Below are 13,068 nucleotides of genomic sequence, written 5' to 3'. Positions count from 1 at the left end.
CCTCAGGCAAAATCTCTGAGCCATGGCTCTGGAAGTGTGGGAAGAGGGGGAAACAATGGCATGCTTTTCTTTGAGAACACTCCAGCTTTAGGAGCTTAGTGCTGGGGGAAGGAGGAAGGAAAGTAGGTCATCTAGGTTTGCTTCTCCTGGTAAGATAGCAGCCCTTTACAAGCCAGGATAAGGGTGATTGGGGCCCCAGTATTAGCGCACTACTCAAAGTAGAGTCTCTGCCCCACCAGTTAAAGCTGGGTCCAAAAAGCGAGCTTCCCCCCTGCCCCCCGACCTTTTGGCTGCACTTACCTGAAGCTTAGCCTCAGTCAAAGGTAGCTGAGGGCCAGATGTTACTTGGAATAGGATAAAAGATTATCCTGAAATTAAGAAAGTCTCCATGTACATATCCAAAATAAAGGAAAACAATGTCTACACAGTAACTGGTACACATGTATTCTGGTAGCATTATTCAAAGCAGCCAAAAAGTAGAAACCTATGGAACTTTCAGCCACACCCTCTGACCTCTGGAGAGGAAAGAGAGGCTGGACATTGAATTAATCACCAGTGGCCAGTGGCTTACGCAATCATGCCTATGAAAACTCCATAAAAATTCCTAAAATAATGGGTTTCAGAGAGTTTCCATGTTGGTAAACACATGGAGGTGCTGGGAAGGTGTTTATCTGGAGAGGGCATGGAAACTGTACCCCTCTCCCCATATTTTGCCCTATGCATCTCTCCCATCTGGCTGTTCCTGCGTTGTGTCCTTTTATAAGAAACTGGTAAACTAGTGGGACAAAAAGTGGAAGCCCAAATGTCTATCAACTGATTAATGGATAAACAAATTGAGTTATTCCATACAATAGAATAATACTCAGCTGAAAAGGAATGAAGTACCTAATACATGCTATAACATGGTTGAACCTTGAAAACATTATCTAAGTGAAAGAAACCAGTTAAAAAGACCACATGTTTTAAGATTCTATCTATATACAATGTCCAGAATAGGAGAATTTATAGAGACAGAAAATAGATTGGTGGTTGTCTAGGGCTGAGGTAGAGGGTGGGGAGGGGAGCATGGAGAATGATTGTTTCATAGGTTTCTTTTTTGGAGTGATGAAAGTATTCTAAACTTAGATTATGGTGATAGTTGTATGTATCTGTGAATATACTAAAAACCATTGAATTTTATACTTTAAATGGGTGAATTTTATGGTCTATGAATTATATCTCAATAGAAATGCTAAAATAAAAGAAAGTCTAGTCACTTTTGTTGTCTCTTAAAATGTACAAGACACTTCTTTTAAAATCAGATATTAATTGAACCAAACTTGTAGAGCTTTGTGATTTTACAAGTCATAATAAGGGCCATATTTGCTATCTTGGTAGGAAATCTCCTATATTGATGAATATATTGTGATCTAATGTAATGTAATTTTCTTTTTATGGACTTAGTAGTTTTTAATCTTGTATTGTACATTGACATTTTTATTTTAGGTATATTATAAATTTATTGGAAACTTTGATCTTTGTGATACTTTTTATTTATTTCTAGTGTTGTAATTAAGTTCTACAGTTTCAGTGATTTCCCTTTTTGTTCTTTTTTTATGATTCGCCAGTGGTTTATTGGTAGTATTAATAATAATTTCTACCATTTGTACTTCAGAAACCACTGATTTGAAAAGCTTGGCTTGTGAATACAATTGTTTTTAACCATATCTCTTTAAATATTTTAGCATAGATATTTAGGTCATGTAGTTGTATTTAACTTATTTATTTCCTCTGATTTGTTCTCCACTCCTCCATGTAATAAAGAAAAGAACATTTGTTTCATTGGTGGTCCTCTTGTGCTATATATTTATGATAAGTTTTGTCTCTGAAATATCTGTTGTGGTTTTTTTGGTTTCATACAAGGGCGGGCATCTCCCTTACCTTCGTCTTTTCTTTGTATGAATTCTTAGGAAAAAAGGCAAGGTATAATAGTTCCTCTGATTTCTTCCATTGTCTTAAGTTCTCATGGAAAGTTAAGGTTTTTTTTTGTCCCAATAAATTGTTCTCACAGTAAGAATAGGCACAAATATCAAAATCTGCTTTTGTATGAATGCATATGAAATATAAAATCTGTTGCTTTTCAATATGTTTTTCTTTTCGTAAGTTGTAATACTTTTAAAACTACTTAAAAGTAACCTTCTTGGAGAAAGGTTACCTTAAAAATGTTTTAAAATACTTACATATAACCAAGAAAAATGTATTCTAAAAACTTTTTTAGAAATTAGAAAACCTGTTTAGTTTTTCTAGAAAAACTCAAGTAGCCATTATTCCCACTGAGTAGATTAAATAGATTTAAATATGAATGATAGAATAAATTAACTGAATAAATAGATAAATAGATTTAAATATGGTCGAGAAAATTGGCATGTGATATATTGGATTATTCCCCCTTCTTTTTCAGGAACTCTTGGTGTGATAACAGAAGCTACAATAAAAATCAGACCAGTCCCTGAATATCAAAAGTATGGCTCAGTAGCTTTCCCTAATTTTGAACAAGGAGTAGCCTGTTTAAGAGAAATTGCAAAACAGGTAAAAAAACAAAAACAAAAAACAAAAAAAAACAAACCAAACCCACACATATATACTTATATTCTTAAAATTCTACTGCATAATTGATTTTGATATGTCACATACAATCTTCATATTTTATTGTGTTATATTTGTGGTTTTTACCCAGTCCTATATGAAAAGGTAATGTTGTAAACTCATCCCTTTAAGTGCAGTTGCTATTTAAAAAAAATAATTATATACCTATTTCTTGGTTTAAAGAGTGCTGTACAGTTTTAAGCCAAGGTAAGATATATACTCGGGTTGATGGCTTCTAATGACTTTGCCTTTTATTTAATGTTATGTTTTCTTAAGTTATTTTTGGGTAAGATGTTTTGTGATGAATTGAAGCAATATTTAATTTTTCTTAATACATTTGTTGAAATTAAAATAAATGGCTGAATATTAATGGCCCAGAAATTAGAAATTATATATAGGTTGTCAAACTTTATCAGTTCTTAGAATGTGCTCCTACTTTGTTTTATAATAGTACTTAATCTATAGCTTAAATTAAGTATTATAATATAGTATAGCATGCTATAGTATATTTGACTATAAGTAAAAGAATTCCAATTTTTTCCCTTTTTTTTTTTTTTTTTTTTATAATGCTCACTCAAGGGTATTTTTTTCCATTGATTTCAGAGAAGGAGTGGAAGGGAGGGAGAGAAGGAGGGAGACGTCAGTTGGTTGCCTCCCACACGCTCCCCACCCGGGGCCAGGGATTGAACCTGCAACCCAGGTATGTGCCCTGGCTGGAACTGAATCCATGGCCTTCCGGTGCACGGACAACCTGCACTAACACACTGAGCCACTCTGGCCAGATTTTCCTCCCTTCTTGAAAAAAGGATATATTTTCAAGGGTTTTTGAAAGACTAGCTAATGCGAAGTAATTTTATTTCTGTATTTAGTTTAGTGTATCAGTGTGAAAATTCTTGCATTTCTTTAGGCGTTTGACTCATTGTTTGAACTACAATGGTTTGTGAAAAATTCTTTTTCAACATTTCCTAACAGGGGTAAGTTAAAGCAATATACTTCAGCTTCTTCTTACTTTCTCCAAACTCCTGGAGTTCTTTAATACTTCAGCTATACTGGACTAGAATCTTGAGGGCAAGGGAGCTTTCTAACGTGAACTATTATAGGTTATCATCCAGTTTTCCAGAGCAGAATGGAGGGAGGATCTGATGAGGGAAAGGAATTTTATCTAGCAAGTACTCTATATTTATTATAGACTCTGTAAGGTACTGAAATGGAAAGTAGTGAGGAGTCCTATCTTCCAGCTATCCCAAGAGAACCACTATTAATGTTTAAAAGAAACTTAAAACAAGCAAAAAATAAAATGTTATATGTTATATTTACCGTTTTCAGTGCTCCTTATTCCATACACTCAATTTCGCTTTCTGAGACATTCTTTCTGGTAGTTTACCACTTTTAGGAAGTCCAGCTATTTGGACTTACCACCTCATGTAACAGTTGACAAGGATAATTTTTATAATTTTCAAGTAGCTTCACTTACTTTTCGGTTAGATTGCTTCTCCCACCAAGAATTAGCCATAGACTCCTGAATTTTGATGGTCTTAGTCCTGAGTGCAGGGGAGAGTTTAAAAAGAAGTGTAGTCCTAGAATGAACATTCTTGAATTTGTGCCAGGTTGTGTTGGTGGGGTTAAAGTGTAAGTGAATGTTAAGAGCTGAAATCCTTACATAAGTACTTCTAACTCACTAGAACTTTGGGGATATATAGTAAGTATTATGCTATGTTTGCTAAAATAGTGAGAAGGTAACAGTATTGAAAAGTAGGATGATTTAATACAGGAAGAGTGGAGGTAAGCTTTAGGAGTAAATATTTGAGTATTGAGTAGTAAAGTTCAAATGTGTTCTGATATTTACTGCTAAAACCTGCCATTACTTAATGGCCAAGGATAAACTGATATAATTTTATTAACCAAAGTCACCCCAATAAATTCAATTAAAAAAATAAAACTAAGATGGATTACCAAGAAAAAAAAACTTAAGATACCCCAGGTATTGAGAAATAAATAACTTGCAAAGCATTATGGTTTTCCCTATGAGTTAATACCTAGAAAAATGGGAAGCTAAACAAAACTGAACATTTTCCATACATAGATTATATTTTCTTGTTAATTTCAAATCTTTCTTAAGGAATCATTTTTTTATTCCAGTATTTTTACTTTGTATTGTAATTTATTCTTTGTGTTAAATACTCTTATTTTTATTTACTTTTTATCTTTATCCAGCTTGACTATTTTCCCCCAAAAGCTTTATTATTAAAGATATAGTTCAGATTCTCTCTCTCGTTCAAGTTTCGAATGACATCTTTTTAATTGACCATTATTGCCTTCATATTGCATAGCACAATAAACATAAATACCAAAATAGATTTTAAAAATAATTATACAGTTTGTAAGACTAGTCTGATTTGTATGTATTTTTAACAAAAGATCTCAGTGAGGTCACATTCGGTCTGTGTTGGCCAACTCTGCCCCTGCACAGTATCTCCACTGTGTGGAACCCAGATTTAGTGTTGTTATATGATCTTTGGAGCAGAGGTAGACATATTTTATATGTTCCTGAGTGCTCTATCTGCTTTTCCACATTTCAAATGCTCCCATGTAAATATATCTAGTTTTCATTAATGAGAAATAATGTATAAATGTATCAAAAGTTTATAATTTCATTACAGTGAAAATGTTGGATTTAAACATAAATAATTGGTACAATCTGATGTAGTTTTTGTTACAATTTAATATGCCCTGATAGAAAGTAGCAGAGAAGAACTACTTGTGTTAATAAAAAGCAGAGAATGAAATTTTCCTTCATCTTTGCAAAAGTCAGTACTAATTGTTCTTTAATTTGTTTAGAAATTACTTGGATGTTCACACAATAACTGTAATCTAAAGTCACTACACAGAAAACTATATTGAATTATCTTGGTATAAATAAAGGTGATGGTTGATAGAAAGTGCCACCCTGAGGTTAAAAAGCAGATAAAAAAGAAAGCTCCTTTCTGATCTATAGTTTTCAATACTTTTTTTTTGTATTTAATAATAGACAGTTTTTAGAGATAAGTACCGTGTGACTAGAAAGCTTGCCCTACATGAAGCTAATTAAAAAGCCTACATAGATGATATTTTATTCTCAAATATTGCTCTTATGAATGAAACAATTGAGTTACCTCACTGTTTGGGGAACCTACATATTTTACTCCTATTATAGTACACATGTAGAGAGGCATTATTGTTTACCTTCCCTAGAAATGGGCAAATGCTAGCATTATGGTGTATGGACATTTACATGTTAGTTTATAGAATATACAAATGTCAAGAATGTTACTGTATGTGCTTCCCTGCTTTGTAACAGTATTCTCAGGCAGGGAAAATTGAGAAAATTACCAGGTTTTGGCACTAGTCATTGTTCAATTTGCAAGTTGGATTTTCAGCCGATACCAGAGGAATTAAGATCCATTAAAATAGACGGTACATGTTTTATGATTCTGCCAAATTCCTGATTGAATAATGAGTTGGCTGCTTGTAATTCCTCACTGTCATTTCATAGCACTTCCATTTTTGCAGTATTCTCAGACTGAAGTTGCTTTTGAAATGGGAAACTATTTTGGATGAGTATCTTTTAGAAAGGAGCATATATGATTGTTCACAAATAGCAAGGTGGGTATATTTTCATCACTGTTCTTGCTGAAGGAAATAAATTGAGCAACCTTATACTGGCAGCGGAAGGATCCTGCTAAGTTCTCTCTCACTTGATCTCTGTCCATGTGAGGAATTGTCCTCTTTCAGTACTTCATTACCTTGTGAAGAGCTAGAAAGGAAGATTTAGCAGAAGATTAATGTGATTTTATCTCATAAATGGCAATCCAGTATAATCTTCATCTTTACTCAGTAGATGGGTAAGTGACTTTTAAGACTTTCTCAGAAAGATTTCCTTCTAAAGCATCTCAAAAGGGAGAAAATTGTGTGTTTTGATTACAAGATCAATGTCAGATATAATATTATTCTCTTTTATTGTTTGTTTAAAAATGACTTGAAGGAAAAACTTTTGAAACAAGGTGAAAAGCAATTTTTGAAGTTTGGGATTTTTCCCCCCCCCCAATAAAAACTTAGGAGCTATGCCCTATGGTATTGAGAGATGAACATTTGTTCCACTAAGAAGGAAACACTGACTATGTGTGGCACTGATTAGTATGCATTACTCCAAAAACTGTCTTTCTCAGTGTGAGAACTAGGTTTTTAGAATTATAGATTTAAAAGGCAGCTTTTTCTATTACTACCTTTGGCAAGGGATGGCCCTTTCTACCTACCATCACTTTTGTTTTAAACAATTTTAAGCTAATAGGGTGTTTTTTTTCTAGTGAGTGTAGACCATAATTTGTAAAAAAAAAAAACACATAGTTTATATCTCACACCTTAGAATGTTGTATACCTACCTCAATTCTGAATTGTCCTGTTTTCAACTTGCTATATCCTGGAGCGATTCAAATAAATGGAAAGGAGTTAAGTTCAGCATTTATAAAACAGTTAAAAGTTTGTTATATTCAGTGATAATTCTTAGAAATAATTTGTTACACGTAGAAAATGAAATTGTTATTTTAAATCATATTTTGGAAAAAATTGTATTTTTCTCCCTCTAAAGCAGAGAGAACAACATAGCCATATGTTTCGTTCATTGGATTTACCGTGTGATCCAGCAAAATATGCTAAACTTGAGGATAGTTATAAGACATGCTCTTGACCAGAAGCTACTCAGAACAAGTCATTATACCTTTACTAGACTGAAAATATAAAATTATGACCAGGAGGCTGTTTGGCATTAACTTTTGGCCCGTCCCTCAATATAAGAGGAGGGAAGTGTCTACTCTATAATATGTATTATTTTATTCTTTAAATCAAGAGATAATTCTCATTTAAAAAGTTTCTGTTGTTTACAGTGTAGACTCCTAGTAGTAAGCCAGTATGTCATTTCAAGTAGAACCAGTTATACCAATAGCCTTAAATATTGTATGGTTTCATCTCTGTTACCAGTTCTGATTTATTAGTGAGAGGAAGAACTAATTCTGCCTACACTTTAGGCTTTTATATCTAGAAATTTGCATTTAATAAAATTCTTTTTCACATATCCTTTTTTAACTTTTATTGTTTCTTTTATGTGGGATAGTATGGTCTTAACTTTATATACAACACAGTACAGTGGATATTATGTAAGTTAAATAGACATGGTTCCTGGCATCCAATAATCACTAAGGATGTTGCCTAGAACAATAAACTTTTTAGTGTTTAAATTTGTGTATAGCTATGTACAAGGGGTGTGGTTTTGAAGCATTGGCTTCTGATATAGTATGAGATTAGTATACTATCTCCAGAATAGTCTTATGACTCAGAAGTTTGGGCTGCTCTAGAATCTGCACAGAAAGGTTTACTCCTTGAAGAAATAAATCTTTTCAATTCAAAGATGATTCATTCCTTAACCATGATACCAGAGATACAGGACTGTCATCTAGTGCTTATCTTTTATGGTTTATCCTTATGAAATCAGAACAGTAGAAATCCTGCAGACATTTAAAATGTGTTAAAAGACACCTTGAATAGTGTGTCTCATCTCAAGAAGACACCTTGAATATTGAATAGTGTGTCTCATCTCAAGTGCAAGTTCTGCTTTTCTCTGTGGCAAGAAAGATATGACTTGGCTCAATAAAAACAAATTTTGCAGAAAATTTTTGATGTGTTTCTCACAGGAACTATTTGGATAAAATGATTAAATTGAGAAATATGTTGCTTTTTAAGTTAGTTCTGCGAGTTCTAAATAAATAGGACTAATCAGAGTGGCTTTTTTCCCCCTTCAGGTTACATATTTAAGTGAATGCCTGTTTGTAGCATCATTTAAGGGAAGAAATTGCCAACAATTTGACTTAGGCAGTTTTATACGCATGCTTTGAGGCCAGTGTGGTTATTTATTTCTTCTTTGCTCAGATCAAACAAAGATACTGATATTTCTTTATTAGTCCATAATGATCAGTTTCTCATATCTTTTCAGAGTATATACTAAGTATAAATACATGTTACGTCTAAGTCTGGTGATACTAGAGATTCTAGTAAGGACACATTTATCATAGTAGGAAATAAGTCAATTATTTCATTAACTTTAGTTTGAATAAGCAATTTTTGCTTGAATGTTCCTTAAATTCCCTGAATATATTGTTAACTCACCATTGAACTTAATAAAAATATTCCCTCTCAGGTTAGTTCTTACCACCTACCACCAGGGGTCACTTTAACTCAAGGACCCTTTCCCCCTTTCCTAATCTATGGAATATTCTTACAGCATGGGAGTGAATTTAGAGCTCAGATTCTCAGAATTTGTGATGTCTCTTAACTTTTAAAGGAAGTATTTTGAGATTTTTTTTTAACCTACCAAATTAGTTTTTGTAGCAATTGAAACATAACCTAATCTTAACTACGCATATCATAACCCAGAATGTTGTTCTTTTAAATTTGTAGTAACATTATTTTGGTCTTTTGATAGGAACTTCTGTTTCATTAGCTCTGTAGTGACAATTTTAATTTAAAATTCTAAGAAACTTTTTCTGCTTTGTATTTTTAGAATGATATATGATGATTTATCAATTTCCAGAGGATCATAAAGCAATCTAGATGCTGTTTTAAGTGCTTTACTTGAGAATTCACTTGTGACAATAACTGAAAAGCTCCATTTACTGACTTTTTAAAAAATGCAGCACTATTAAAACATGATACTTAATAACGTTGTTGGTTTGATTTTGATAATTTTTAAAAGTCAGTGTTGAAAACTAATATTCATTATCTAGATACAAAAGTATTTCTTTAGCTTCTTAATCTTTTTTGATAATATAAGTCTGCAACTATCTATTCTACCTTAGTGTAGATAGAAACAATGACTATGTTACTCAGCTGTCAACTTAAAATCATGTTCTATATAATTGAATATCGGTTGCTACACATAGCAAGTAACAAAGCTTTCTTATTTTTCCAACTTTTTAATTTATAAAATTTAAGCATACAGAAACTTTGAAAGAGTAGTGCTGTGATTACCTGTATACCTGTCTTGTAAATTCAACAATTGTTAACTTTTTGCTCTGTTTTATATGTTTGTGTATGTTTTCTGGACCATTCGAAATTAAGTTAGAGACTTTATATGACACTTGACCTCTAAATACTTCTAAAAAACAAAGTGTTCTTCTTTATAACCACAATGCTGTCATGCCTAAGAAAATCATCAGTAATTTCTTAATGCCATCTAATGTTCATTTTATAATCAGTTTATTCCAGTTGTCCCCAAGATGTAGTTTATGGATAATGTTGTCAAACTAAGATTTTGTCAAGGCCTGCATATTTTAGTTGTTTCAGAGATTGAATTCCACTAAATGTTGACTATACTAAATGTCATATACTTTCCCCCCATTTTTTGATGTATGTATGCCTATGTTGGTTGTTTTCATTAATAACAGCTCCTATAGATACAGGTGAAGTAGAATCTGGGTGGCAGTAGGAGGTGGAATTTACAAGTTGCTGGTGGGAATTTAAAAGAATTAAAAAAAATAATGACAGAATATCTCTGAATTCTTTCTCATATTTTACTGGTGTGCTTAAGCCAAAACATATAAATACGTATGTTTTATGATACTCTATTTTATGAAGAAAAGAATCTTGGTTTAATCAGGCTTCATGTGTTTTGTTAGAAGTTGATGTGCCCATTTTAATAAAAACATTTTGGGAAAATTGATTTTCCTTTGGTATTTTGGAAACTGGTAACATTTTTAGAAGCATTAACCCAACTACCAAGGTACCTTTATACCAGTATTTGATACCTTTATACTCAGGTAGTAGATTTTTTATTTTATTTTATAACTATACTTTCAATAAGATCAGGAAATATCAAATAAGATAATTTTCATATAATAATTTTGTTTCAAATATTACTTTAAAGCTGTGTGTGTGTGTGTGTGTGTGTGTGTGTGTGTGTGATTTTTTTTGGAGGCTGTGTGGTGTATTTGAAATATTGCTCATCTAGCAGTCAGGATAGCTTGATTCTAGTTCTATCTTTACTGTTTAATAGTCACTTGACCTTTGAAAGATCTTTTCATCTGTCTGATTCTTGTGTCCTCACCTGTAAAATGGGAACTGCTACCTTGACAGAGTTATTTCTTATATTAAATAAAGACATATGAAAGCAATTTGGAAACCGTAGGATTCTATAAAATGTAAAGCAATGGGTTATTGTTATACTGTTTATATAAAATTATCTAAATTGTTTCTTTAGATTTGGCAGTGACTTTTTAATATAGATTGATTATCTCACATTTAGTATCAAAGCTGAGTAAGTAAGTTGTATAGTATTCAAAATAAGACTCTTAATCATTTTGTTAGGTGAAAAAGATGTGTATTATGAATCGTTTTAAAAATTAAGTATTTGTCCAATTGAAAGCAAGTAATAGCAAAAATGTTATAATACACAGTTAAAGTGTATATTAAGTTTGATCCTTTTGAGTGACTCTCATAAATCTCAACATTGTGTTGGTACGAATTTTATTGATAAGTGATAATACTCAGAAGATAAATGTTTTAAAAGTTCATGACATTTATCAAAATTCTATGGTCTGAAAGTAACCTCTTGGTAGCAGTTTAACCATGTTAAAAATTTGCATAGAAAATAAAAATCCCATTTAGGGTGCAGCTCACTTTAATTCTGTGGGAAAATTGTAGCTAACTTAAACCTTGCCAGTGTTTGTATTGTAATGTGTTAGCATCACAAAATTAATATGAATATCTGCTTTCCTTATTTTTCTTTTGTGTTTCAAATGCTGCTTTTATTGTGTGCCAAAGTAAACCTGACACTGGTGCAGTTTTAGATGTTTTAGATACATAATCTCATGCTTCAAAGTTTTGTAGCTGTTTTCATGCAAATAATCTTGAAAGATCTTAGAATTCTAGATACTTTCTGATAGTTTTTCTATGGATTATGAGGAGGGATAGAAAGAAAGAACAATTCTTAGACTTATCTATGAAGAAAGATGACATTCATATATTACTTGTCTAGTTTCTTTCCTTATTAAATTTGTATCACATTTTTTTCTTTTTAAAACAGAGGTGTGCTCCTGCATCTATTCGCCTCATGGACAACCTGCAGTTTCAGTTTGGTAAGTAAGAAATGGTGATTTTTAAATCTGCTCATTAAGCCACAAAATTTATGAAATACCAGTTATGTGCCAGTTAGACTACTGAGTTCAGAGCTAGAGTGATGAACATCATAGTTCCTATCCTTCAGGAAGCTCTCCGTCTAATGAGAACAGAAAAGTATATAAATGAATGAATGCAGGAGCGATGGAGGTACTGCAAAAGACTACACTGGCTACCCTGGTATGTAAGTGAGGGTTGGTTGATGGCCCACTTGATTTTGCTTGAGGTTTGGGTGGAGAGACAGAAAAGGCTCCTGAAGGAGGGTGATTTTTGAGCTAAGTCTTAAAATGTGGATAGAAATTTGCCTGAGATGGTCTCTTTACCTCTCTCCTACCAAATATGTCATTAAGGTTTTACAATTTCCTAGTTTTTGCTGATGAAAAAATATGAAATTGTAAAACTTTAGTGACATATTTTAGTTCTCTGTGGTTAGAGATTAGAGTCAGAGTTGTTACAAGAGAAAGGTGGATGGGTGGAGTAGGATTTTCCAGGATAGATTTGGATTTTATCTTGTCAGCAAAGGGATTTCTTTGTAGAGGAAATAAAATAAATCATCTTTACATTTTAGAAAGCTCATTCTGCTAGCATTATGCAGGATAGACTGGAGTGATGCAAGCATGGAGGAGGAGTTGAAATGGTTCAGGAGGCAAATTTTGCGGTTCTTGATCAAGGCAGCAGCAATGGAGATAGAGAGTAAGGGATAGATTTTTCAAAGACCAGCTTGCCAACTGGATGTAGAAGGTTAAATAAAGGTATGAGTTGAGGGCAACTCCCAGATTTCTGACTTGACTGGATTGGTAGAATAACAGCCTAGAAGGGATGGTGACTTATGGGGAAAAGACATTACAGTGGGTTGTTTTTAAGGTGCTATTGGAATATTTAGGTGGAGAATTCAGTAGCAGTTACCTGTGTTTCTTTTTCTCCATTTTTTGCTTAAAGTTTTAAACTTTATAACACAACTTCTCATCTTTTTTTTTTTGAAGAGGGAGAGTGTATGACTTTATTTTATTTATTTATTTATTATCCATTGTAATTCTTTTTGTTTGTTTGTTCAAAATATCACAGATGTCCCTTTTTCTTCCCAGTGACCCATTCCACCCTGTCCCACAATTTCTCATCTTTTTAATTCTAGTTTTGCTCCTATATATTTTCCATAAATTTCAGTTTAGTTGGGATTTAAGTTTATAGAACTTAAGTACCTTCAAAACAGTCCTTGAAACAGTCCATTGTGGGAATGATTAC

The 13,068-nt window shown here is 32.7% G+C and overlaps 1 protein-coding gene across 2 annotated transcripts in view; it reads left to right on the top strand.

The window, feature by feature from the left end:
* Nucleotides 1-13,068, top strand: part of AGPS (alkylglycerone phosphate synthase) — a 117,950-nt gene that overhangs the window by 59,463 nt on the left and 45,419 nt on the right. For both annotated transcript variants that reach the window (XM_016225126.2, XM_087819746.1), the window contains exons 11-12: nucleotides 2,441-2,568; nucleotides 11,735-11,786. In XM_016225126.2, the coding sequence (XP_016080612.2) occupies nucleotides 2,441-2,568; nucleotides 11,735-11,786 (180 nt within the window). The remainder of the gene's footprint in view (nucleotides 1-2,440; nucleotides 2,569-11,734; nucleotides 11,787-13,068) is intronic.

The sequence above is a fragment of the Miniopterus natalensis genome, chromosome 8, assembly GCF_054644295.1.
Source record: "Miniopterus natalensis isolate mMinNat1 chromosome 8, mMinNat1.hap1, whole genome shotgun sequence".
In the NCBI taxonomy this organism is placed as follows: domain Eukaryota; kingdom Metazoa; phylum Chordata; class Mammalia; order Chiroptera; family Miniopteridae; genus Miniopterus; species Miniopterus natalensis.
The sequence above is the reverse complement of the archived record's forward strand: the minus strand, read 5'-3'. Positions and strand labels throughout refer to the sequence as shown.